At 34.9% G+C, this 27,504-nt stretch overlaps 1 protein-coding gene and 1 pseudogene across 2 annotated transcripts in view; one reads left to right on the top strand and one right to left on the bottom strand.

The window, feature by feature from the left end:
- Positions 1–1,803: 1,803 nt before the first annotated feature.
- Positions 1,804–27,122, top strand: LOC18427024 (peroxidase P7-like; annotated as a pseudogene). The gene is made up of 5 exons (XR_016041057.1): positions 1,804–2,139; positions 3,578–3,769; positions 4,397–4,931; positions 25,476–25,674; positions 26,388–27,122. The product of XR_016041057.1 is annotated as a peroxidase P7-like (transcript).
- LOC18437762 (peroxidase P7) overlaps positions 13,999–27,504 on the bottom strand; it is a 48,145-nt gene continuing 34,639 nt past the window's right edge. The window contains 3 exon segments of the mRNA XM_088847158.1: positions 13,999–14,193; positions 14,195–14,551; positions 15,225–15,416. Of these exon segments, the coding sequence (XP_088703284.1) occupies positions 13,999–14,193; positions 14,195–14,551; positions 15,225–15,416 (744 nt within the window).

Consider the following 27,504-nt stretch of genomic DNA (forward strand, 5'->3'; position numbering starts at 1 on the left):
CTAAAGAGAGAATAATCGATGCTGTGTATATAACAGGGATGCGATGCTTCGTTGTTATTGGATGACACGTCTTCATTTAGCAGTGAGAAGAACGCACGTGCGAACAACAACTCAACGAGAGGGTTCGAAGTGATCGACGTCGTTAAATCGGAGGTCAAAAGCATCTGCCCAAGCGTTGTTTCATGCGCTGACATCCTTGTCGTAGCTGCAAGAGACTCTTCAAAAGCCGTAAGTTCTATACAGTTTTTAGAGGGAGATTATTAAAAGGGCAAAGTTTTCTATGCGGCATAAGTTCAATCCTTCTCTTTATCGAACCGTTATGAATGGAGGGCTAAGAGTGTCTCAATCACAATGTCACGTCTTTACGCTATTTTATTTTTACTTTTTTATATAAACTATTTTGACACCAAATTTTGGACATCTATTCTTCTATTAAACTTGCACTAGCGAAAAACATATAAAAAATATTTTCAATAAAACAAAATGACTAAAATACCTCTCAAAGTTTCAAAGGGGTGGTTATTATATTTTATCGAAAAAATATTTAATATTTTTTATAAGTGCGCCCCAATGAGAAGATAGCAAGTACCAAATTTCATATTCATACAATTTGTATAAAAAAAACTAAAAATAAAATACTTTGCTACTTCACATCTAACATCAAATGGTGAGCTCTCTTGTTCAAAATTGGACAGCTGGATGGTAGGGGAAGGATAGAACTTCTATGCTGTAGGAGAAGCATAAAAACCTTTCCCTCCTTAAAATTCTTCCTTTACCTCTCTTCCTCCTAACACCAACATCCTCAGCCCCAAAATCAATGGACAAAAACCACAAAAATAATCTACAGATGGGAGGACCTCTCTTCCTCCTAACACCAACATCCTCAGTCCCAAAATCAATTGACAAAAACCACAAAAATAATCTACAGATGGGAGGACCTCTCTTCCTCCTAACACCAACATCCTCGGTCCTTTAATGCCTTTTATCGTTTTGGAAAAGAATGAGAAGTATTTTGGCTATAAATACTTATTTTTATGTTTTTTCAAATTTTTTAACATTATTTTTAAAATACCCTTGGGCTCCTTGATTTTTCAGATCCATTTTTCATTGGTGTTTTAATCTCATTTGGATGTATTTTATTATTTAATTATGTTTTAAAGAGTGATTTACATGCAATCCCTAAAATTTTAACTAAAATACAAAATTCTCGGTGGAAATTATGAACGTTAATCTATTTTCTTTTCAAAATTGCCACTTGGTTAATTTGAATCTTGATTTTGCTTTTTAATTTTTTTCGTCAGTAGGGAAGAGCCCCAAGCTTTTAAGTCATTAACCTACTAACGAAAAAAACTAAAAAGAAAAGAAATCAAAATTTGGGTGGATCGAGGGATAAATTCGAAAGAAATAGAAAAAACAGGTTGACCGACCTTCTTTGTCTGAACATATAAGTAGAATTTTTTGTATTTTACCTAAAATTTTAAGTTTTCTAAGTAAATCACACTATTTTAAATATACTTTTTACCTCTCTAAAGATTTTTCAGAAAAAAAATGTAACTTTTATTTAACAATCGAGACGGGCAAGTTACCAGGACTGGTTCCAATTTCCTCAGAGCCCCACCAAAGCAAGGTTCCGAAGCGGGTTCCTGCAATCGAACACTGGTCTCATAGTCGTAATCGTAGAGAGAAAGAAACGGTCGTAGACGGCGTCACATGCACCGAGTCGCCTCTCACTAATAAAGGCCTTATCATTTCATTACTTTTCTCTCTATAAATACACAGTTCTCCAAATCATACAATGGGCAACAATATCATTCAGGCTTATTCCCACTCTCACTTTCTCTCTCTAAAGCCTCCTTTTGTCCCTTTCTTTCTCTACAAATTTGTAGCTACTCCTTTGGACAGTTCTGTTTAGGCACAATTGAGAAGATGGGTTTAAATAGTACTGCTGCTCTTGCACTAGTGATAGTGTTGGTGTGTAGCAGCAGCATGTGTTATGGGCACCTGAGCTCCAATTTCTATCACTCATCGTGTCCTCATGCTCTCTCCACCATCCGATCGAAAATCCGGTCTGCGATATCAGCAGAGAGGCGCATGGGTGCCTCCCTCATCCGCCTTCATTTCCATGACTGCTTTGTCAATGTAAGTGATGAATTTCAGTTCTTCATATTTGTGAGTGTAAGAGAGAGAGACGTCCTGTTACGTATCCCAGCAATTACCCAACCGTGACTCTCTCTTTATACTTTTCTGACCTTTAATATATATCGAGTAACTTACATAGGGACCCAAAATTTTTTTCTAGAATAAGAAATGCTTCATTTATATGTACAAATTATAAAAGAAGGTCAGTCAACGTCCGTTTTGTTTTCATTTTTCCTAAGTTGTGCATTGTGCTGCTTCCATTCTTAGACCGAATTTTATTTGTTTTTGGAGAAAATTATAGATACGCTTAAATTCAACTTTTTAGACATTTACACCCCCAAAACTTTTTGCATCCCACCCTAAATTTCAATATATATATTCTTTTTATGTTTACCCTCAAGTAAAAAAGTCTATGAATTTAAAGACAACAATACCCTTTCTCTCTTTTTTCTCCTCTATTTTGAGATCACTTAACACACTCTCTTTCTGCTCATATTCTCTCTCCCAAAATAAAAACCCAATCTCTCTCTCATTCTCTGGTAATGCGGTGTAAGACCCAGTGTGCTGGACCGTATTGAGGTCTAATAACGTGGCTTGTAATGTGATCTGGCACCTAGTGTGTCAGACCGGTTAGAATTTGAGTTAAGGCTGATAATGTGGTCCGGTACACTTTGTGCCGGACCGTAAAAAATTTCGATGCGGCTTTCTGCTAGACCGCATTTTCAGCCTTAACTCAAATTTTAACCGGTTCGACACATTGGGTGCGGGACCACAAAATCTTAGTCCATAGCTAGAGAGAGAAAGAGAGACGGTGGGTTGAGGGAGAGAATGAGAAAGATAGAAAATGAGAGAGAGAAAGAGGGAGAATGAGAGAGAGAGAGAGAGAGAGAGAAAGATGGAAAATGAGAGAAAAAGAGAGGAAGAGAGAATGAGTTTTTACTTTCGGGGAAAAAGTTTAGATAATGACACAACCTTATAATGTAGAGCTACGGATGTACCTCAAAAATCCATTGGAAAAGGTAGTTTTAATGTTTAAAAATATTTTGATTGATCATCTCGATATCGAGATATATGACTATGAAAAATAAAAAGATTTTAAGTCCTAAAAAATAGCGCATTTTACAACATATTATCTACAACATCCATATTCAAGATTTTTATATGTTTATAGATCTACTTGATTTTAACCATTTTTAAAATTCAAAATTTTATAATTAGATATAAAAATAGATTTTAAGATAATCCGAAGAACATTTTTCATCAAAATTATATACCATGATAAAATTTGAATGTGCACCTTACCTCTACCGCTACGGATGCATCTGTATGCCAACTGCACCCTTAAAACAAGGAAGGAAGCGTTGATGCAGAGAATGAAACCTACTAGTATGGTTTAGAGAGAGAAAAGAGAAAATAATCGATGTTGTGTATATAACAGGGATGCGATGCTTCGTTGTTATTGGATGACACGTCTTCATTTAGCAGTGAGAAGAACGCACGTGCGAACAACAACTCAACGAGAGGGTTCGAAGTGATCGACGCCGTTAAATCAGAGGTGGAAAGCATCTGCCCAGGCGTTGTTTCATGCGCTGACATCCTTGCCGTAGCTGCAAGAGACTCTTCAAAAGCCGTAAGTTCTATACAGTTTTTAGAGGGAGATTCTTAGAAGGGCAAAGTTTTCTATGTTTCCCCTGCAGCATAAGTTCAATCTTTCTCTTTATCGAACCGTTCTGAATGGAGGGCTAAGAGTGTCTCCATCACAATGTCGCGTCTCTACACTATTTTATTTTTACTTTTTTTATAAACTATTTTGACACCAAATTTTGGACATCTATTCCTCTATTAAATTCACACTAGCAAAAAATATATAAAAAATATTTTCAATAAAACAAAAGGACTAAAATACCTCTCAAAGTTTCAAAGGGGTGGTCATTATATTTTTTCGAAAAAATATTTAGTATTTTTTATAGGTGTGCCCCAATGAGAAGATAGCAAGTACCAAATTTCATATTCATACAATTTGTATAAAAAAATCCAAAAATAAAATACTTTGCTACTTCACATCTAACATCAAATAGTGAGCTCCCTTGTACAAAATTGGACAGCTGGATGATAGAGGAAGGATAGAACTTCTATGCTATAGGAGAAGCATAAAAACCTTTCCCTCCTTAAAATTCTTCCTTTACCTCTCTTCCTCCTAACACCAACATCCTCAGTCCCAAAATCAATCGACAAAAACCACAAAAATAAACTACAGATGGGAGGACCAACATGGACAGTGAAACTAGGCAGGAGGAATTCAGCCACCGCAAGCGAGACCGACGCGAACGACAACCTCCCAAGCTTCACAGATGACCTCAAAGAGCTCATCTCACTCTTCTCCCGGAAGGGCCTCGAAACTGAGGACCTTGTCGCGCTCTCTGGTGCTCACACCATAGGCCAAGCCCAGTGTTTCACTTTCAGAGATAGAATCCACAACGAAGACAACATCGACTCCAGTTTCGCGAGCACAAGACAGAGAAGCTGCCCAACATCTGGTAGTAACACCAACTTGGCTCCTCTGGACAAAGTCACTCCAAATAGCTTTGATAAAGCTACTTCAAGAACTTGGTTCAATTGAAGGGCTTGCTCCACTCTGATCAAGTGTTGTTCAATAATGACTCAACTGATAGTTTGGTAAGAACGTATAGCAACAGTAGGAGCACTTTCTTTGCGGATTTTGCCTCAGCTATGGTGAAGATGGGAGACATTGAGCCTCTCACTGGTTCTTCAGGGCAGATTAGGACTAACTGATATGATTGCAGACCCTTTAACAAAGGGATTGAGTGCAGAAATATTATCAAAGCATGTAGCTTTGTTGGGACCTAAAAATATTTAAGTCAGGAACTCCCAAATGGGATATTTTTTGATGTCTTAGTCATGAGAGGAAAAACTGCATTAGTGTAAAAAACCATGACATGACTTTAGATATTTTTTGTTATGAGAAGTATAACCGCACTTGTGTAAAAGCCTCATGACAAAAATATGCACATAAATATTAAAATAATTAAGTGGTAAAGACTTTATGATATTTCAATATATCTGGCCCTCATGGCCAAGTGGGAGATATTGATATGTGTGTGTGGCCATGAGGCCTTTAAACGTGCAAAATTTCTCTCTCTTATAATTTAATGCTTATCACTAAAAAAGGAAGGCTTCTTAGAGAGAGAAAGTGTCGTTATCTAATGGCTAGAAATTAACCACCCACTTCCTAGGATTACAGGGCTACGTTTTCTCAAAGATTTCATAAGGAAGCCGAACGTTGAAGAACGGCTTCCTCCATCCCTCTTTAAGAAGGGTTTCATGGCCATGGAAAGGTACATAGAAATTTACAAAGTTCTCACAGTTCTGGTAAAAGCCTGATCTTTGCGATCGATAGTCTCAAGACATTGTCTCTAATTCTAGGAGTGGGTCCATCCCTTTCCTCAAGTTTTTCAACAATAAAGAGAGGAGTTTGAAGGGTCTCACAAGAGAGTGAAAAACAGAGTTTTAAAGAGAAACCTGGGCAATGTTCAGCGTATCCCAAGAACGAGAATTTCATACGCAAATCTATGTCTTATCCACAAATACCAAACACCAAGACAAGGAAATTTTCTAGAGTGAGAAAATATCTGAGGATGAAGATTTGTCTCTTTGAATGCAAATTCGATCTAGAGAGAGAAAATGTGAACACAAGATGATATAGAGTGATAAAAATCAAGCAAAATGAAAAAAGAGAAAGAAATCCAGCAAATTAAGAGAGACAAAATCCAGGAAATCAAGAGAGACCAGGTTCACTGTGACAAAAGAGAGAGAAGGGAGAGCGACCAAGATGCAGAGGGCAGAGCTTCTCAATCGGATGATAGAGACAGTAGATCCATAAGCGGTGCAGTCAGCAGATCCAACTGATGGCAGAGTTTTGTAGGGTGGCAAGTTTAGATGTGGTTTTAGAATTAAGATAATCAGAGATTCAAATCAGGTTTCAGGGGAGAAAGAAGAAGGGGCAGAGCAGGAGAGAAAGAAAGAGGGGCCGAATGAATTTTTTTTTTTTTTTAAAGTTGCAGAGAGATAATGGCGGAGATTTTAGAGAGAGAAAGATAGAAACGGAGAGAATGAACAGAGAGAAAATATGGGACACCTTTGATGGCCCTGAATCACGTCTCCAGGCTTTGCAGATCTATTGATATATAAACTTGATATTATTTTTATTGATATATAAACTTGATTTATAGTGGTGAATTTATACATGAAAGTACAGTTAATGGTTTCTATAACTTCACAGTTTCTATAACTGTTCATAGCTAAATCCTTAGTTCTCCACGATTCAATCAAAATTTAAGCTGCTTCTTCAATTTGACATTCATTGTACTGTGTTGCTCTACTGTTTTCTTTTATTTGATTTTACTCTTCATACATAGTGGTACAAGTGGTAACAATGATGAGAACTTCAAATCCCAATTCTTCTGCGAAAACATAACCAAAGAAAAGAATTGGTTATATAAGAAATGTGACAAATGCTTTTCCTGTTGTAGGTTCTCCGCATATCCCTAAACCGCCTGATTCTACCTCCACGGGCCAAAAATAATTTTTTTATCATGTGTGAAAGTTAAATTGTCCATCTGGTTCCAAATCCAAAAGGCCAAAAATGATTCTGACCTTCTTCAAAAAATAAATGACTTTTTCTTATAAATAAAAGAGAACGTATATAGCATGATACCGCATGATCATAATATATATTAATCACATCAGCAAAATAGATATATTGGGGAATTTTTATTCAGATTTCTGGGATCCAACTCAGAAGATGATTATTTTCAAATAAAAAATAATTTTTCAGGTTTTCAAATCTTAGATCTAGCCCTCTAAAAATTGGACATTCCTTATTCAATCTTGGAACAGTGTTACTTGAAGCGCATGAAATATGCAATAATGTGCTATCTGAAAGAAAAAAGTTATGTTGGAAGTTTGTTTGCTACGCTCAAGCTACATCCCCCAAATTTAAGAACCTAAAAATATTCCTAGCCTTAGATTTATTTAAGAAAATAAGTGAACAATATGCTCATGCGGGAGCAGCATATCATTTTGCATACAATTTCGCAGACAGCATGATATTCAATAAGGGTTCATAATTAGGCCCTCCTCATTGAGGAAGTTCGTATCGAGAGCCGAGGCTCTAAACAATCAAATTAGAACCTATCTAATAAATTTTATGAGAAGAGGTTGTTCAAATATCTTTAAATTGGCCATCTCAACGTCAAGATGCATGGACTTTGAAAAAATAGATTTCAAGTTTTAAAAATAATGTATTTTGTAATACATTTTTAGACCGTCAATTTTTAAGATTTTTGAGTTTTCATAGATACCTATATTATTTTCTAAACATTAAATTTTATAATCAAAAATAAAAATATATTTTAAAGCTATCATAAATATTTTCAATATTGAAACCATATTTTTCGATGCTATTTGAGGGTGCGTTTTACTTTGATTGTTTTAGAGCCTCCGCTCTGCCCAAAACCACACCCTTCAGCGAAAGGTTTGAAGTTTAAAGAGTCGAATACTTAAAAAACCAAGAAATAGGCCACGTCCAACACTCTCATCTGGCTTACTCGTAATTGTAGAGAGAGAAACAGTCATAGTTGTAGACAGAGAAACAGTCGTAGTTGGCGTCCATGCAACTAGCCGCCGCTCAGTAACATTTCACAATTTCCCTGAACCACGTCAAGACCCCGCCTCACTCTCTCTATAAATACATCTCTCCAAATCATACAATGAGCAACAATAATTCTTCAGGGCAGATAAGGACTAATTGTGGGGTACCTAACTGAAATGATTGATGCCAAAGTGCCCTAAATACTTAAATGGTGTTTGGCTTTTATGTTGATCCGAGTGCAAGTGTAGTATATGTCATTCTCGATTGTGGAATTGAAGTTTGTATTCATGCAGACATGCCTTTTTGCTTAGATATGTAGGGAACGGGGGCGGGGGATCAAGTACCGGACAGCAAAAAGTACAGATTGATAGGGGACAACTGTCAAGTACCGGACAGCAAAAAGTACTTTACTGAGGGGAAAAAAAAGTATTTCACTGAGGGGAAAAAAATCTGTGAGAAAAAGGATTGGTGCTTGTAATTTCGAGTAAATGACATTCCATTTAGTAATTTACCCTTCCAAAAAGTGTCGGTACATAATTTTCTCTATTTTTTAATGTAATTTCAACGGTTGATATTTAATTTTAAAAATTCCATCGAACATTAATTATGAAGTACTTTCAACTTTTCCGTCCTTTCCAAAAAGGTCATTTTAAGGAAGCATGAGGTTTCTATAAGGCCTAGGTTCTATGGAAAGCAAAAAATTTATATAGAGTTGAGGCTCTAATCGTTCAAATTAAAGCCCACCTTAATAATGTATCTAGAAAAAGTTGTTTTGATGCCCAAATATCTTCAAATTGATCATCTCAAATTCAAGATGCATGAATATGAGTAAAAAATGGATTTCAAGTTTTGAAATAGTGCATCTTATAACACAATTTTTTACCGTCAATTTTTAATATTTTCAAATTTTCATAGATCTACTCAATCTACACGATTTATTAATCTTTAAATTTCATAAATAAAGATGAAAATATATTTTATGCCTATCTGAAAGATTTCCAATATTGAAACCTTGACGTTGTCTAAAGCTGAGCTTTACTTTGATTGTTTAGAGCCTCGGCTCTATATAAACCGCACCCTTATGAAAATAAGATGAAGCCTTACCTCAAATCCTTGTCTGGAATGTTCTTTTGGCAAAGAAAATCTCCATAATAGCTCTAAAATCAATTTCCAATACCAACAATAAAATTTCAAACTAAAAAATAAACAGATCTTGTGGATTTGTGGACTCTTGTTTTTAGGGCGAAATAGACGGTCTAGATATTTTATTGTAATACACACTACTTTTAGAGCTTCAAAACCTAATTTCTTTTCACAGCCATAACGTTCAAGTCGAGATTATCTATATAAAGGTTGTTCGACACTTGAATTGTAATTTTGGATGAGTTATGACGTGAGGATTTACTTACTTTTGATAGGGCTGCAGCCCTATCAAACCATACTCCCTTAAGAAAACCACATGAAAGCTTTGGTTCGACTTTTATAAAGGATTTGTATGATCCAGCAGGAACAAAATATACATTTGCCCTAACAAGGGGTATATTTAGGGACCCGAAAACTTGACCTACTTGACATAGGAACCGACTTAGAAATGAATAAAACTTCAAGAGCAATTTACGTACGGACCATTGAAAAAAAAAAAAAGGAAACTACCAATTGCTCCTCTTATAGTCGGAAATTACAAAGAAATTCGGTCAATCAACGATATATTTTTCCCTAAAATTGTCCTCGGTCCGAAAATGGCATCCATCCTCAAATCGAATTGAATTTTTTTATTTATTTTTGTTAGTTTTTCTTTAGTAGGACTGTACCCAAAGTTTTAGGAGCAGTATGGGGATCTCTGACCGGCCCCTGGACTGAGTAAAGCTTAATTTTAGAGTGATCCAAGGTCCCCATCCTCAGACCATTCCTTCTTCTTTTTTTTTTCAAAAAAATAGTAGAATGAGAACCGGAGCCTACTCATTATTTTTAAAAAACTAGCGGTCCGAGAATGAAAACCTCGGACCGCTCCTTTTCTTTCCAGTGATGATCCTATTGGAGTCTCTATTCAGCTCCCAATTTTTGAACCGTTATTTATCTCAAAAAATAATGATAGATCCAAGGATGGGGACTTCGGAGGCCCTAAAACTGAGATCTGCTGAGTCCAACGAGCGGTCTGAAGTCCCCATCCTCGAACTGCTGTTTTTTAAAAAATAAAAATAAAAAAAAAGTAAAGATCGGTCCGATGATTCTAACCTCAGACTATCGAGGCACTGCCCCTAAAACTTGGGGGCACTACCTTATTAAAGATAAAACTAAAAAAATTATATAATCAATTTCGATTTAAGCGGAACATTTCATATTTTCCCTATTTTTTTGGAGATTCGTACGTAAATTGCTCAAACTACAACAATCACTTTGGAACTTCATGCAAATTCGCCCTAGGTTTGCGCATAGTCTGACTAAAAGTGGATGTTTAGATACAAAAAACATTTGTTAAAGAAAATTCATCAAAAAGCACGATGATGATAAACTTCCTCCCATTCACCACGTTTCTAGGGCGCCATTATCTCCTTGTAGTTTTAAAGTGTGTTGAACGTTTTTTTCTTCTCTATGTCGGTCGCTAGATTGAGAATATCATGTCCTAGCAACTTGATATCCTAGAAATACTTCTAACTAGGGTTTTGTATAAGGGAGCAAATGTACATTTTGTTTCTGCAAGTGCATAGTGATTTTTGTCATGAAGGTCACTGGTTCTAGTACTGCTTAAATTTGACATGAGGGGCGAGATTGAAAAGTGGCCATGATCAATGTCTTTTGATTGAATTTTTCAAGTTTAATATATTTAAATAATGATTTTTTCTTAAAAATAAGATAGTAAAATGCTAATCTCTGAAATAATTTTTGATGAATTTTCCAAAAATTATAAAATTCTTGAACTTTTCCAATATAAGATAGAGAATTGAAAGATAAGGTTTTAACTAATCAGGTGCAACTGGGACTTTGGTGTCGGGCACTTTACAGTTGAACTGTCTAAACTCTAGCAGTTTTTCTTAAATTGTTGCCAAATTACCATAAAATTTATAATCTTTCTTCTGCTCCAAGAATCAAGTGATTTCAATATTTCATTAGCGTGCATTTTGTACGCGTGAAAATACTTTAACTGAAGGTTTGCCAATGGGTATAAAAAAAAAAGCCGGCTAATTGGTTTAAAAAAACTCCACACCTAATCACGTGATGGAGTGTTTTCATATGAAAATACTTTCATAAAAATATTTTTACACGTACCAAACGTACCTTAGGGAAATATTGCTATGATACAACAAATCACATAATTGAAAAATGCATGTATGTGATTGTGCACACACCGTGCTGAGCAGTCTAAATCATCTGAAATTTCTTCAAGAAGCCATTATTTGAGATTTGATATCACCCTCACTGTTCCAAAGAAAAAAGATTCGATACCACCTTTCTTTTACTTGAATTAAAATAACAAAAAAACAAAAACAAAAAAAACAAAAAACGTGGTATGTCGGTGGAGATTTGCGACCCTATCGTTTGGTGAGAATGAAATCAGAGGGCTAAAGTGGTATGTCAGCAGGGATTTGCACCCCTATAGGAGTCAGAGGGCTAGCACCCCTACCGGAGTCAGAGGGCTAAAGTCAGAGGGCCCCTTCCTTTTATTTCAGTTAAAAAAACAAAAAACGTAGTATGTGAGTGGGGATTTGCACCCCTACCATTTGGTGAGAATGGAGTCAGAGGGCTAAAGTGGTATGTCAGTGGGGATTTGCGCCCCTATTGGAGTAAGAGGGTTAACATCCCTACCGGAGTCAGAAGGCTAAAGTGGTATGTCAGTGGGGATTTGGGCCCCTACCATTTGGTAAGAATGGAATCAGAGGGCTGAAGTGGTATGTTAGTGGGGATTTGGGCCCCTACCGTAATGGCGTCAGAGGGGTCAAGTGGTAAAGTCAATGGGAAATTGGGCTCCGTGATAATGGCGTCAGATACCTCATCACGGGGCTCGGCAATACTACCGCCAAAGCCCTATGCCGATTTGGGCCCCTACCCTTTGGTAAGAATGGAGTCAGAGACCTCACCATAAGACTTAACAATACTACCATCAAAACCCGATGCCATTCAATATCACCTTCCATACCCGCTATTAACTTATCCAAATATAAAAATGTGTAACATTTGATTTTGTTAAAACTTCTGGTGATATGATTCTACTACATCTTGTACTAGAAATACGCATGTCGTCAAATTCAAAGGGAGTAAAATGGTCTGTATGAAACCGTAGCATACGTTTAATTATCACAAAACCCGAGGTTGGATTCCTATACTTAATTACCCCGAATTACCTTGAGAATCCTAGATTCATCCCCGAACCCTAGGTCAATAGTTCAATAGTCCCTAAATCCTCGGTTCTCCACGATTCAACTTTGACATTTATTTTATTTTATTTTTTTGTACTTTGTGCTTTTATTTGATTTTAATCTTCTTATATTGGAATGGACGGAAGGCTAGGTGGCTAGGATGGTGGGATACCAATGCATGACGTCATGAGTTTCATTTCTATTACATGTAAGGGACCCCTTCTGCGTTGAACTACCAAAAAAAAACATGGATAAGGGTACCCCTTTCCTACTGAACTACCAAAAAAATAAAAAATCTTCTTATATATGTTTTTAATTTAGGAAACAAATTATAGAAAATATCAAGCTTACATTGTATTCACACCTAGAAAATCTATTAGAAAAGGTTGTTTTGATTCCAAAAAACCATCCATTTGATCCTTTAAACTAAAGTACGGACATTTAAAAATAAAATAAAAAGGACCAAATTTCAAGTTAGAAATAATGAATATTTGAAACGCATTATGTGGACCATCCATTTCTAACATTTTCAAATATTTATAGATCAACTTCTTTTGCAACATTTTTTAGGTTTTTATTTTATAATTAGGGGTAACAGTAGATTTTTAGACAAATGCAAGGGTTTCATGTGCCCAAAATTCATCTTTCAGCACTATTTGGAGGTATACCTTACTTTGATTGTTTAATATTAACACGTTACACAAACTGGCACAATAAAATACAAAAACATAATTTTATTTAAGTTTTAGGCGAGGCCAATGTAGATCTCAATACATTGAGGAGAGATCGCAAGATTTTCCCTTGTTAATTGTATCTGATTATGACCATAATTTCAAAAAACTGCCTTCTCTCATGGTCAATATATTCAATACAATATTTACCTTAGCACAATAAATTTGAGAAAAGAAGTCCCCAAATTTCTTTCCTAGATTTACGAATAAACACTTAAGAAAAAGTAAACAAGGCTATTACTTTGATATGATTATTAGCACGTGCAAACACAGCCTTAAGTTTCTTTGACTCTTAAATATCTACGATGCCATGAATTTTGAAGTATGATAATGGATTTTCCAGTAAATAACACTTGCTAACTAAACTTTTCCTAACGTTTCCATCCAAACTCGAAACAAAATGCTTCTCAGTTCGTTGAAAAGCTTATCAAAAGATTAAAATTGCCAATATAATGTTTTTAGATGTAATTGAGTTGGAAGGCCAACAACGTAGAGGTCTATCAGTAAATGCATATAAAGAAAAAAACACGACAAATGTGTGATAAATGCATCCAAAACTGATGATCAGATATATGTTCTTATCAATTTGGTTGAACTCTGTGATCGAGTTTTAAACCACCACCCACTATACGAACTAGCGATCCTGATCGGCCAGATCAGCTATCTATATCGGCCAAACCAGTGAAATTTGGTTTGAGAAAAATGGAAGAATAGAAATTGGGAGATTAGGGGATGGGGACCTTCATCGCAGACCCACCAAATTCAATCCAAATCGGCAATTCTAAATCTGGATTACCGGGTTATGAGACATTGTCTAATCTAAACCTAGTTATAGTCTTGCATGGGATTTTCTATACTTGTGGCAAAAAAGGGAAATATCCCACTTTCTATCATTTTGGATTGCAAAAGAACCACGATCTTATGAATAAAACTTATATTCTGCTGTAACAAATGGCAATCACTCACACTCATAAAATTTTGCCAACTTATTGGAAACATATACCAAAACAAATTACGAAAATGATATGTAACACACTTATAATCAATTGAAATAACAGCTTTAACACTTCTCCATGCTTTAGGGTTTTAGTCATCAATCAGTTTAGTTGGGCACTCGGCAATTAGCCCAAATTTGGCCAGAAGAACCAGTGAGAGGCTCAATGTCTCCCATCTTCACCATAGCAGAAGCAAAATCCGTAAAGAAAGTGCTCTGACTGTTGCTGTAAGTTGTGACCAAACCATCAGTGGATCCATTGCTAAATAAAACCTGGTCGCTGTGCAATAGGCCCTTTAAGCTCCACCAAGTTCTTGAAGTAATTGTTATCAAAGTTTCTCGGTGTGACCAAATCAAGAGGGGAAAGTTCATCATCGTCGTCGTCGGTCGGGCAATCGCTTTGGCGTGTGCTCACGAATCCGGAGTCCATGTTGGCCTCATTGTAGATTCTCTCCCTAAATGTGAAGCATTGGGCTTGGCCTATGGTGTGGGCACCAGAGAGAGCAACCATATCTTGTCTGTCAAGGCCTTTGTTAGAGAAGAGAGAGATGAGCTCTTCTAAGTTATCTCTAAATGTAGGGAGGTTATCATTGGCAGCACTTTCGCTTGCAGTGGCTGAATCCCTTCTCCCCAACTTCACTGTCCTTGTTGGTCCACCCATCTACAAAAATATTTGATGTTTTTGTTAGTTATATATTTCATAAAGTAAAGTTGTGGCACATGTGCTAAATTAATAAGAAAAAATGAAGAAAAGAAAGGAATAAGGAGCCCAACTTATAGAAAAAGATAAAGAGAAGAAAAAAAAAAGGAAGCGGAAAGTGGGGGGAGCTCTTCTTCTTCCCTTTTCTTTTCTTTCTTTCTTTTTCTTATTATTTTTCTTTTTCATTTTTTTTTTCTCTTTTTATTTTTTTTTTTTTTTTAAGTAATTCAATGGAGAAGATACCCCTACCCATTGTTTTAGATAGACTACAGAGTTAGTTTTTTTTTTTTACCACCCAGCCCCTATCCTAGAGTGGAGAGCTTTGAGATAATACAATGGATATTTTGACTTGGATTTTGTCAACTAGCATGTTTTGAGTCAGATTTGTCTCAATCATTAGCTCAATCTAACTCGGGACTGATCCGAGTAAGACCGGTGGAGAGATCTCTCCTGAGTCGGAGCTCGATTCTAATTTTTAAAACACTGATTTCGGATAATGGGAAGAGAAAACCTAGGGGCTTTGAAACATTAGAATTGAGCATACCATCATTAGAGTTCAGATTTTCAAATGTTCCTTTCGTTTAGGCTTTAGATTTAGAGTTTAGCCTAAAGTTTTTACAAAGTTGAAACTCACAGCTTCGGATGAGTCTCTTGCTGCAACGGCCAGGATGTCAGCGCACGATACAACACCTGGGCATATGCTCTCTACCTCTGATTTCACCTCATCAATCACTTCGAATCGTCTCGTCGAGTTGTTGTTGGCATGTGAGTTCTTCTCACTGCTAAATGAAGACGTGTCGTCCAATAATAACGAACCATCGCATCCCTATTATATATACATCACACACACTATCAGTGAATAACAATTATGATCTCTTTATACCAAAAATAAATTGTCATTGTATGCATCTCATTCATAAACTACAAATTTCTCTGTTTAAATCAAACTAGACACCATTATTTTTTCTCTCTAAAATCAAGCTAGACCTCTTAACATTTTTTTCTCTATATAAAAAATTCAATACTTCTCTCTCTGCAGGTGAACTAGACTACTAACATTAACGAAGCAGTCATGGAAATGAAGAAAGATGAGAGAAGCGCCCATGCGTCTCTCGTCAGAGATCGCGGATCGAATGGCTGATCTAATGGTGGAGAGAGCCTTGGGGCATGAGGTGTCATAGAAGTTGGAGCTCAGCTGCGCACTACACATGCCACTGATACACACCAACACTATCACTAATGCACCCGTGATACTAACACTAAAACCCATTTCTCCAAAAGAGCCTAGAGAGAGAGATCAGAAGAGCCTAGAGGAAGAGAGGAGAAAATTATTTTGTTGTGCAGTTATGGAGGTGAGATGTATTTATATGGGAATTTTCACTCGAGGTTGGGGGAGAGGAGAAAAAGCAATAGAGGATGAAGCCCACTGTTGGGGCTCAGTCAGTGCAGGTGCACGCCAAATAAGACTGTTTCTCTCTCTACTACCACTAGTGAGCGACTTTTTCATATGATTTTTCATCTCCTTTTATGACTCCTCTCTCTGCAATTGTGCTGGTTTGGAGTTGGACGTGTCTCTTCTTCTGGAGTTATAACCCTTTGAACGGATGGGGTGTCTCCATGTGCGAAGAATATAGAAATGCATCACATTTAACCTTGAGGACAACCGTGTTTAGGCAGAGTGCCTTTGATTCATAAATCAAAGGCACAGTGCCTTTGATTTATGAATTTTTCGTATTAGGTGCCCTCATACTATGCAATTTATGTCATCCAATTAAGGCACATCCCTCGATTTTGTCAGAAGATGTACTTGTAGTTCCATGAATGTTATCATTATTTGAAAATTCATGTTTAACTCTAATTAGGAAATCTAAAATTCTAAAAACAATATAGATCGGGCAAATCTATAAATACTTGAAAATCTTGAAAATAAATGGTTCAAATGACTTCTTACAGGATTCGATACTTTTGGGATTTGAATTTGTTTTTTTATATTCATACATCTCGAGGTCGAGACCAATTCATAGATCTCGAGATCGAGACTATATTCACACATCTCGAAGTCAAGATGATCAATTGAAAGGTTTTCCGACATTGAATCTACTAGATTTTTTAACTTACTTCTACAGTATTAGGTTTATATAAGCTTTCAACCTTAGATAAACTTTTTTCATTCCGAAAACTGGATAGGATATCACATATAACTGCTTCATACAATGTAATAAAATCTAGAAGTCGCCCAATATAGGAGAATGCTAGATAGGCCACTTTCACTCTGTTGCGACAAGTGGGTCAGCTCGAGTCTAGACCCAACCCAACTAGCTCTATGTCAGACGCTGATCCGACCCAAACCCAAGTCAAACCCAATCACCAACTCGGGTCCTCTTCGAGGTTAATAATAGAATTAATATATATTTACACATTTTACACTTATATATACCGGGTCAGGTTGGATCGGGGTGACCCGAACTTGACCTAATAGGATCTAAATTGGACTCAGGCTGAGACCTAGACTTGGTCCCAATCGGATCCCCTAACCGATCCGACCCATTTCCCACCCTTATTTCTCTCCCACTTGGGTGACAAGGGTGTAAATAAGTCGGGTTTGGAACGGGGTCAACCCTGAATCGAACTAGTGGTGACCTAAAGGGTCCGAGGTTGACTTCTACCAATCCCTGTGGGACCGGCCTATGTGTAACATGTGTGCGCGTGTGTGTCTTGACTATATGCTTGTCCGGTCCAAGCTCGACCCAGACCCTGCACACCTCTAGTCGCCCTAGAGGTCCTAAGTAAAACTAGGGTTCTAGTTGTTAAGATCTTTGGGGATATAACGGATATTTACATTAATACAATGTAGAGTATCCCATATGATTCATATAACCACATGTAAATCTACGATCGTATAGGTATTTATCATCATCCAAGTCATAGATAGATAGTGATGGATCAATCACTTCGATTCATATCAGTTTTTGGTGGGTCCCATCTATCTTCATCACTCTCCATCCAGTGATGGCACAATGATGACATCAACGACCATGAAGTTTGTATGGTCCTTACATGGTATATTCATTTCTAAGATAAGGTCTTGGCAAGTTTGTATGGTCCTTACATGGTATATTCTTTATACGGTATATTTGTTTGCAGCTGTTGAAATCAGTACTATCCATCGGCTATCTTTTGGATTTTAAATTTTATCTTGCCAAAGTGTACATGCAATATGGTTGAAAGGCTGTATCGAAACTTTCTATGGGCAGGCATAGTTGGTAAGAAGGGCATCCATCTAGTCAAGTAGAAGAATGTATGTCTTACTATGGAAGAGGGAGGACTTGAGATCCAAGACATCTTCGATTTCAATGTTGTAGGTATGATGAAATTGACATGAAAAATACTCATTAATCCTTCCTCTCTAATTGTACGCTTCTTTAAAAACAAGCATTTTAATAATACATCTATATGGAGAGTTCATAAGAAAAGTTACTCTTTGGAAGAACATCCTTATGGGCCCATCCTTTTTACGCCACAATATCAAATGGACTATGGGGGATATTGACTCGATAATGGGTTTTGATAACTGATCAAGGGCCGGGTCTGAGTAATTGGTAAACCAGCTGGTTCAACCAGTCTAACCAGGCATGTCTCGATCGGTCCAAAAAGTGTTAAAAAATAAAACAAATATTAAAAATTCAAAAAACTTTGAAAAGTATATTTAAAGCATGATTAAACAAAGCATATCCCAATGAAGTTGATATGTAATGAAAATAATGGATTTTAAGAAATTGATTTGTGTCCAAGCGTATTCTTGAAATTTTTCAAGAAAGATGGAAAAACATAAAAATAAATATACCTGACCAAAACACTTTCCAATATTTGCCAAATGATAAAAAACATTAAACAACACACCATAAATAAATCTTATGTTTGAGATTTTATATAATTTTTTAAAAAAATTTAAAATGCTTGGTCGGACAACCAAAACCAGCCAAACCGGATCATTCCAGTTTTACCGGCCGGTTTCAAGTTGGACCAACCAAGTTTGCGAACAGTGGTTTCATCTGACAAACCTATTCAAATGTAATATAGAGTTTTAGGGTAGAAACTTTGATAACCACAATTGTAAATTTGGAAAATAAAATAAATTATTTGAACATCACAAACTAATATTTTATTTTTTTAATTATTTGTAGATCAATTAGCCGATTTCAATTAGTTGGGAAAAATTTTTGACGATGATGAATTATTTGTTGATCAATAAATCAACATTATTTTTTGAGTTGCAAAGTTATAGATCTAAAGCAGAAATACATTTAGAGTGACTCAGTTTATATCATAGATCCTAAATCCGTGAAAAAATAATGTCTATGAATACACAAAAAACGTTTTCCTTAGGGGCCCGTTTGGCTCATTCGATTCATATTTCCAAGAGTCACTTTTTCCTGAAAAAGCTGGGCCAATCGTGTTTGGTTGGTTTAGAATTGATACTTCTATTGGAATTGAGATTTCTATGAGATTCTTGAATGTTCATTTTAAGCTTAAATTTTAAAAATCTTAATTCCACCAAAATAGGTAATTCCACCAAAATAGGTGGAATTGACATTTCATGGAAATGATCCATTTTGCTACTCAAGAACAAAAAAAATATTTAAATTTTAGAGAGAGCAACTATATCAAATTTTAAAGAGAGAAAACATTTTAAAATTTTAGAAAGTGAAACTATATCAAACTTTAGAGAGAGAAAGTATACGGAATTCTTTAGAGAGAGAAAATATACAAATTTTTTTAGAGAGAGAAATGATCATAAAATTTTTAGGAAGAGCAACTATCTCAAATTTAAAATTATAGAGAGACCATATTAAAATTTATAGAGAGAAACTATCTCAAATCTTAAATTTTAGAGAAAGAAAGTATCTTAAAATTATAGAGAGATAAACTACATTAAATTTTAGAGAGACTAACTACTACAAAATTTTTAGAGAGAAATATCTCAAAACATTTAGAGAGAGAAATTATCTCAATTTTTAAGTTTTAGAGAGAGCATACTAAAATTTTAGATATTAGAAATTACATCAAATTTTAGATAGAGAAACTACCAGAAAATTTTTAGAGACAGAAACTATCTCAAATTTTAAGTTTTAAAGAGAGAAAATATCTTAAAACTTTAGAGAGAAAAACTCTATCAAATTTTAGATAGATAGTGTACTTGACATATTTAAAGAGAGAAACTATTTAAAAAATTTAGATAAACTATCTCAAATTTTAAGTTTTAGAGAGAGAAAGTATATGAAAATTTTAGAGAGAGAAACTGCTTGAAATTTTTAGAGACAGAAACTATAATTTTTAGAGAGAGAAACTATCTCAAATTCTAAGTTTTAGACATAGAAAATATCTTAAAACTTTAGTGAGAGAAACCATATCAAATTGTAAATGGAGAAAGTACCTAAAATTTTTAGAGAGATAAACTATTTGAAAAACTTTAGATAGAGAAACTATTTCAAATTTTAAGTTTTAGAAAGAGAAAGTATATTAAAATTTTAGAGAGAGAAACTACTTAAAAATTTTAGATAGAGAAACTATCTCAAAATTTAAGTTTTAGAGAGAGAAAGAATCTTAAAATTTTAAAGAGAGTAACTATATCAAAATTTAGAGTGAGAAAGTACCTAAAATTTCTTAGAGAGAGAAAGTATCTTCAAATTTTTAGAAATGAACTATCTCAAATTTAAAGTTTTAGATAGAGAAAGCACCTTAAAATTTTTGGGAGAGAAACGATATCCTATTTTAGAGAGATAAACTATCTTAAATTGTTTAGAGAGAGAAAATATCTCAAATTTTAAGTTTTAGAGAGACACAATATTTCAAGATTTTAGAGAGAGGGAAAGTGTATTAACTATTAGAGATAGAAAGTTTATCAAATTTTTAGAGAGGGAAACTATTTCAAAAATTTTAGAGAGAAACTATTTCAAATTTTAAAATTTTGAAAGAGAGTGTATTAAAATTTTAGAGAGAAAAATAACCCAAACAATCCAAATAAAAAATTTGTATTACTTTGATTGCTACTAGATGAGGATGAGATCCAAACAGCATATACCATATTCCTAGAAATGTCAATTGGAGTGAATCTCAATTCCAATATTGACTTTTATGAGGATTGAAAAATCCAGATCCAAAGGGGCCCACAATTTGATGAAACGATGATGGTAAGGTGACCTACATTTGCCTCAAAACTATAATTAATTTGTGCATATGAGAACTGAAGGCACACACCACTGGTGTGTATTGTGAACCACGCTTCAGATGTGTATCGTATACCTTACCTATACATGATTCTTGTTTTCTTTTTTCTTATGGAAGGTACTTCAGCTATTTCGAGCTTCGGAGGACGCATATGGTTTTTAATGTATCAAAAAAAAAAAAAAAAAAAAAAAAAAAAAAAAAAAAAAAAAAAAAAAAAAAAAAAAAAAAAAAAAAAGAAAGAGGACGTGTGCATGGTGGGAGTGGAGCGTGTAACGTAATCCGCCCCCTTAGCCCCAACCCCATTCTCAATAATGATCGAAGTAAGTTTCTATTATGTTTCTAGAAAGGGGGTCCGCCGTTGTAGGAAGAGAGGGGTCACCATAAGGCTGAGGATCTACGGCAAAAAGTAAAGTCACGCTTCAAAACTCTAGGACAAATGACACTCTAGAGATGGAAATCTCTACAAAGGCCTGAAAGCCTATTTTCGATCATGGTTATGAAATTGAAGCTTCAAATATGGTGTAGATCTCGCAATTTATGCAAACACTTGAAAATAAATGGTCTTGATGATATATTAAAAGATGGAATTGTCTTTTATCATTTGTACATGAAAGTCACAGTCATTCTTGTCCCTTAAATTTCAAAATGGGTAGATGTAAAAGTGTCATTGAATAGACACAAAGTTCAAAAAAAAATAAATCATACTTAGTAAGTCACCTCAAGCTATGTAATTTGACATCTAATGAGTGGAAATGTTTACGACTCCCATGTAAAAAATATAAAGGGTGCGATTTGTGTAGAGCCAAGGCTCTAAACAATTAAAGCAAATCCCACTTTCAAATAGTATTAAGAAATATGCTTTCAATACTGGAAATCTTTGTAATAAGCCTTAAATATATTTTAATCTCTAATTATAAAATTTAAAGCTTCAAAAATACTGTAGATCGAGCATATCTATGAAAACTTGAAAATCTTGAAAATTGACAATCCAAAAATACGTTACAAGATGCGCTATTTACAGAAATTAAAATCCATTTTTTTCTTATGTCCATGCATCTTAATGTTGAGATGATCAATTTGATGTGCGTTTTAATTTGAAGATGATCAATTTGATGTGCGTTTTAATTTGATTGTTTAGAGCCTCGGCTCTATATAAACGTTTTTACAAAGATGAATAAGACAATGCCTTGCAAGATGATCTATCTAAGAGCTTTCCCATGTCAAGTCTATATCTTTGCCGAAGTTTTGAGGAGCACCTTTACTTTTTGTAGTAAAGCATCGCCTTATATAAACCTTTGAAAACCAAGGATTCAAAGGACTTGTTATTAACCAAATAACCAAATTTTGAATAAAAATTTGGATATTAAATTGAAAATTTATAATTGCTTTGGATTCCCAATGGCATCCGATTTGGTGTTTGGTTTGACGATTGGGCTTACAAGTGATTTGGAGAGTCGATTTGGTTGATCTTGGTATAAATTAACTATATGGGGATCATATTTTTCTGTACATCTATGCATACTCATAGCAGAATGTGTTGGGATTTGTACTCTTAATTCATTATCTTATTTGGTAATTTGAGAATGCTTATAATGTCTCCATTCCTTGATAAAATGATCTTTTTAGTATCGGCATAAATGACTTAGCTGTACCCCCGGAATCTAAAGTTACTTGCGGCTCCAACTCAGTTCCAACAAGAAAATTAAATTTTGAAGTCTTAAATGCTTTTTTGCCTTGAAATTGTTTCATCGTCAAAAGAAAAATTTGAAAGAGAACCTTCTTGAACTAAGAGGCTAGTGCGTTGATTATAATATTAAGAGAAATTTATGACTTTTTTTTTTTGGTTAAGTCAATGAAAAAAAAAAAAAGTAAATCAATGGGGATTTGGACCCCTACCATTTTGTAAGAATGAAGTGAGAGAATTCATCATGGGGCAGAAAATACCCAAATAAGAACTCTAGTAATTTAAGACATTTAAATTTAGTGATGCACCTATCTCGAAAGACCATGTTACTGAGTCAATCTTCTCTTTTTCTATAAGCTAATGTTTTTCACTATTCTAACCAAATCAATCTAATTATTTTATTTTAATTTATCAAATAATTGGCAAAAAAACCAAGGCATTATGTATATAGGGTTGCCAATAGGCTAGGCCAGGGCGAGCCTGGCGCCTGAAGTCCAATAAAGCTTGAAACTGCCCATGCCTGGCCTGAAATTTGTTCGTGAAAATCTTGGCCCAGGCCAAAACTGCAACAATAAAGCCTGGTCCATCCTGGCCTAATAAGACTCTATTGGGTTGTGTTGGGCCCAAGCCGGCCCATTTAAAAGCCTTTTATTTTATTAATATTATTACTATTATTATTATAATTATAATTATTATTATTACTATTATTATTATTACTTTTATTTTATTAATATTATTACTATTATTATTATAATTATAATTATAATTATTATTATTACTATTATTATTATTACTATTATTATTATTATTATTATTATTATTATTATTATTATTATTATTATTATTATTATTATTATTATTATTATTATTATTATTATTATTATTATTATTATTATTATTATTATTATTATTATTATTATTATTATTATTATTATTATTATTATTATTATTATTATTATTATTATTATTATTATTATTATTATTACTGTTGTTATTATTATCTCACTCTTCATACTTTTTTGGGTAGTAAGCAAAAAAAGAAAATTTGGGTAGCAAGCAAAAAAAGAAAAATATATACAAATATTTTTTAGAAAGAGAAAGAGATATTGGGTATTTAGAGAAATATAATGGGTTATGCAGAGAGATTCGGTTTTAGAGAGAAATAGGGATTGGGTTTTTAGAGAGAAGGACATATTGGTTTCCTAGATAGAAAGCATGAGTTCTTAAAGAGAGAAACTGAGTTTCTAAAGAAAGAGTGGGTTTTAGAGATAGTAAGTGAGATTGGGTTTCTAGAGAGAGAGAGAATAAGTATTTAAAGAGAGCAAGAGAGATTGGGTTTTTAGAGAGCAAGATTGGGCTTTAGAGAGAGAGAGATTGTGTTTCTAGAAAGAGAAAATAGGGTTTTATAGAGAGAATAGATTTTTAGAGAGAAAAAGAGAGATTGGTTTTTAGAGAGAGAATGGGTTTTTAGAGAGATTGAATTTTTAGAGGGAAAATGGGGTTTTAGAGAGAGATTAGAGTTTAGAGAATAAAAGAGATTGGAATCCTAGAGAGATTGGAGTCCTAGATAGAGAGTAGGTTTTTAGTGACATAAAGACGGATTGGAATTTTCGAGGAAAAGAGTTATAGGTTTGCAGAGATAGAGAGAGCATATATTTTTAACAAGAGAGATTGGGTTTCTAAAGAGATTGGGTTTCTATAGAGAGAGAGAGAGATTAGTTTTTTAGAGAAAGAGAGAAAGATTGGGTTTTTAAAGAGAAAGACAATGAGTTTACAGATAAAAAGAGAGATTGAGTTTCTAGAGAGAAACAATGGGTTTTTAAAGAAAAAAGAGAGATTGGATTTCTAGAAAAGAAGAGAATGGGTTTTAAATTTTTAAAAAATATTTTAGCATCCAATTATTCTATTTTAATTTTGGCTTACTAGGAACAAGAAAAGTTTGAAAAGTGAAGATTTAACCCCAAAAAAAAAAAAGACACTCTAAACAGGCCGGGCCATGCTTTTATTTGGGCCTGGCTGCAATATTTTTGGCTTGTCGGGCCAGCCCGGCCCGTTTGGCACATTTTCAGGTTTTTCTGGGTCTTTTCTGCCTGGGGGCGTTAACCTGCACTTTGAGTGGTGGCCTGGCCCGGCCCGGCTCATGCCATTAACAACCCTATCTGTATGTGATTGAAAAATAATGTCCTATAATCGAAATTATCCAAATTTTTAGACATTCAAATCGAAGTGTTTAGAAACATAATATTTAGTTTCTTTTAAATTGTCATACGGTGATTCTCGTAAAATTTTAGTGTTTAAAATTCAAATCTAATTTTTTCTTTAGAAGAGAGAGAGAACCTCATAATTGAATGTTTCGTGTTCGCATTAATAAAAATCCTTACCAGCACGAAAGTCTTATAACGGAGCTCCGCTTTAGGACGTCTCTCTCTCTATAAGTACATCTCTTGCTCTTCATCTCTTCTCATCAATCTTAAGATTTTTACCTCTCTTTCTCTCTCTAGGTTTTCTTGTGCATTTAAGGCCAAACACTACACCCTTGAACGAGCCATTCTCTCTCTTTAAGAGGCTTTTTTAACCCCCTCCTTCTCTTTCTAAACTGTTAAATCAAGAAAACAGATGGGCTCTTGCTCTACTGCCCATATAGCAACACTGCTCATGATAGTGCTATGTAGCATGCTGTTGCTATGTGAAGGGAAGCAGCTGAGCTCCAAGTTCTATGATTCGAGCTGCCCCAATGCCCTCTCTACCATCCGCACCGCCATTCATGCCGCGATATCGGCAGAGAGGCGGATGGGAGCCTCCCTTATTCGCCTCCACTTCCATGATTGCTTTGTCAATGTGAGTTCTTAATATTTATGTTTAACAATTCGTATCTATCAATCTATTAATCTATGAGTCTGAATTTCTTCTAATCTATTTATCAAACTCGATCTATCTTATGAATGTGGGTGATCTTAGGTGTATGGATATCTATGTGCAGGGTTGCGATGCATCGCTGCTGTTGGACTCGACTTCCTCTTTCGAGAGCGAACAGAATGCCATTCAGAACATCGAGTCTGCTAGAGGCTTCCAAGTCATTGAAAAGGCAAAGTCGAGAGTGGAAAGCATATGTCCAGGTGTGGTCTCCTGTGCAGACATCCTTGCAGTTGCAGCAAGAGACTCTTCTGTAAAGGTAAGAATATCTAAGCAAAACGATTTCTTCAGCAACAATTTCCTCTTAAGATCTTTTATAGTCCTTTACATTTATAAGGAATCTCATATTGGAATGTCTCAGGATAATAATTCAAGAGTTGGATTTTTTTTTTTTTTTTTGGGGTCAATCATCTCATGAGTGTGACTTATAATTTTCTAAGAGGATAAGTTTATATATATAATAAAACTATGATCAGAATCAACCTTGGCTATTTGATGTAAAATCAGTTAGATATAGGTCTCCTATTGAGCAGCCCCAAGTTCAAAATGAATTTTTCAAACTTTGTAACATACCTCAAGCTATAAAATGTCATATCTGACAGCTAAAGGTGTCTCGTACAAAATATATTTGGCCTTATAATATACAATTTCGTTCTATTTCCTAAATGACTACCTCTCCCAATTTAAATCAAGCTTGGAGGTAAAGTAGTCATCCTAAATAACTCATAAAATATTCAGCCAAAATAAGTTTTAAGGGGTCAAAATATCATCCTAACATTTGAAGCATTTGGACCAATTTGTAAGATGTAATGATGTTTAGGTTTTTCCAAACATTTTTAATATTTCTTTTCCTACGATTATGATATCAATTCTAAACATGTATCTCATCAATTTAAGATTTCAGTCTTGTATTTCTTGAATAAAAAACCCAACAGAGAAATAAAAACTGATGTAGAAATAAACTCTGCGCAGTTGGGAGGTCCATCGTGGACTGTGAAGCTAGGGCGAAGAGACTCTGCAATGGCCAGCAAGAGTGAGGCACAGAGAGAACTCCCTCTCTTCACCGCTCCCTTGGACAGTCTCATCTCTAGCTTCCGCAGAAAGGGACTCAGTGCCAAAGACTTGGTGGCTCTCTCTGGTGCACACACCATAGGCGAAGCCCAGTGTTTCACATTCAGAGACAGAATTTACAACCACACCAACATCGACTCTGGCTTTGCTCGCAAAAGGCGTAATCGCTGCCCTTCAAATGGTGGGGACTCGAAGCTCGCACCGCTTGACCTTGTTACACCCACTAGCTTCGACAACAACTACTTCAAGATTTTGATGCAGAAAAAGGGTTTGTTGGAATCAGATCAGGTGCTGTTTAATGGTGGATCAACTGATGAGATAGTGAGGGCATATAGTAAGAGTCGCAGTGCTTTCTACTCGGATTTTGCGGAGGCTATGGTGAAGATGGGGGATATTGAGCCTCTTACTGGATCAGCTGGGCAGATTAGGGCAAGGTGCTCCGTGCCCAATTGATTGATCCTTGAAAGGGATTGTGGTTTATGTTATTAAGTTGTTCTTTTTTAGAAGAAGGCCCTTTGTAATTGTATATTGTGGGGGCCTATGTGCTTCTCATTCATGTGGATGTGTGAATAGTTTATTTCATGAAATTGGTTTCTTGCAATTTGTGCCGTGAATAATGAAGCATTTCTTTTTAAATTTGTACACCACAAATTATTTGTCTTTTTTGGACAAAATGTCATAATCACATTGGGCTATCAGATTTGAAGTTAAGTAGCAAAAGGTCATCACAAAGTTCAAAACGATAAGATGTCCATGACTTCATTGTGACGGTTGGTATTGAATTCAGAAAAGAGAAAGCTTTCTATGTTTCTTCAGCTATATAAAACTTTTATACTTTCCCTTATACAACAGTCTATTATGAACGGAGAGTAAAGATTGTCTCAATCACAATATCATATTTTTATATTATTTTATTTTTATTATTTTTTATATAAATTATTTTAATGTCAAATTTTATACATCCAATTGTCTATTAAACTTGCACTAGCAACAAATATAAAATAAATATTTTCAATAA

This window comes from Amborella trichopoda, chromosome 9 (genome assembly GCF_054954075.1).
Source record: "Amborella trichopoda isolate Santa Cruz 75 chromosome 9, AtrichopodaSantaCruz75HAP2 v2.0, whole genome shotgun sequence".
Classification (NCBI taxonomy): domain Eukaryota; kingdom Viridiplantae; phylum Streptophyta; class Magnoliopsida; order Amborellales; family Amborellaceae; genus Amborella; species Amborella trichopoda.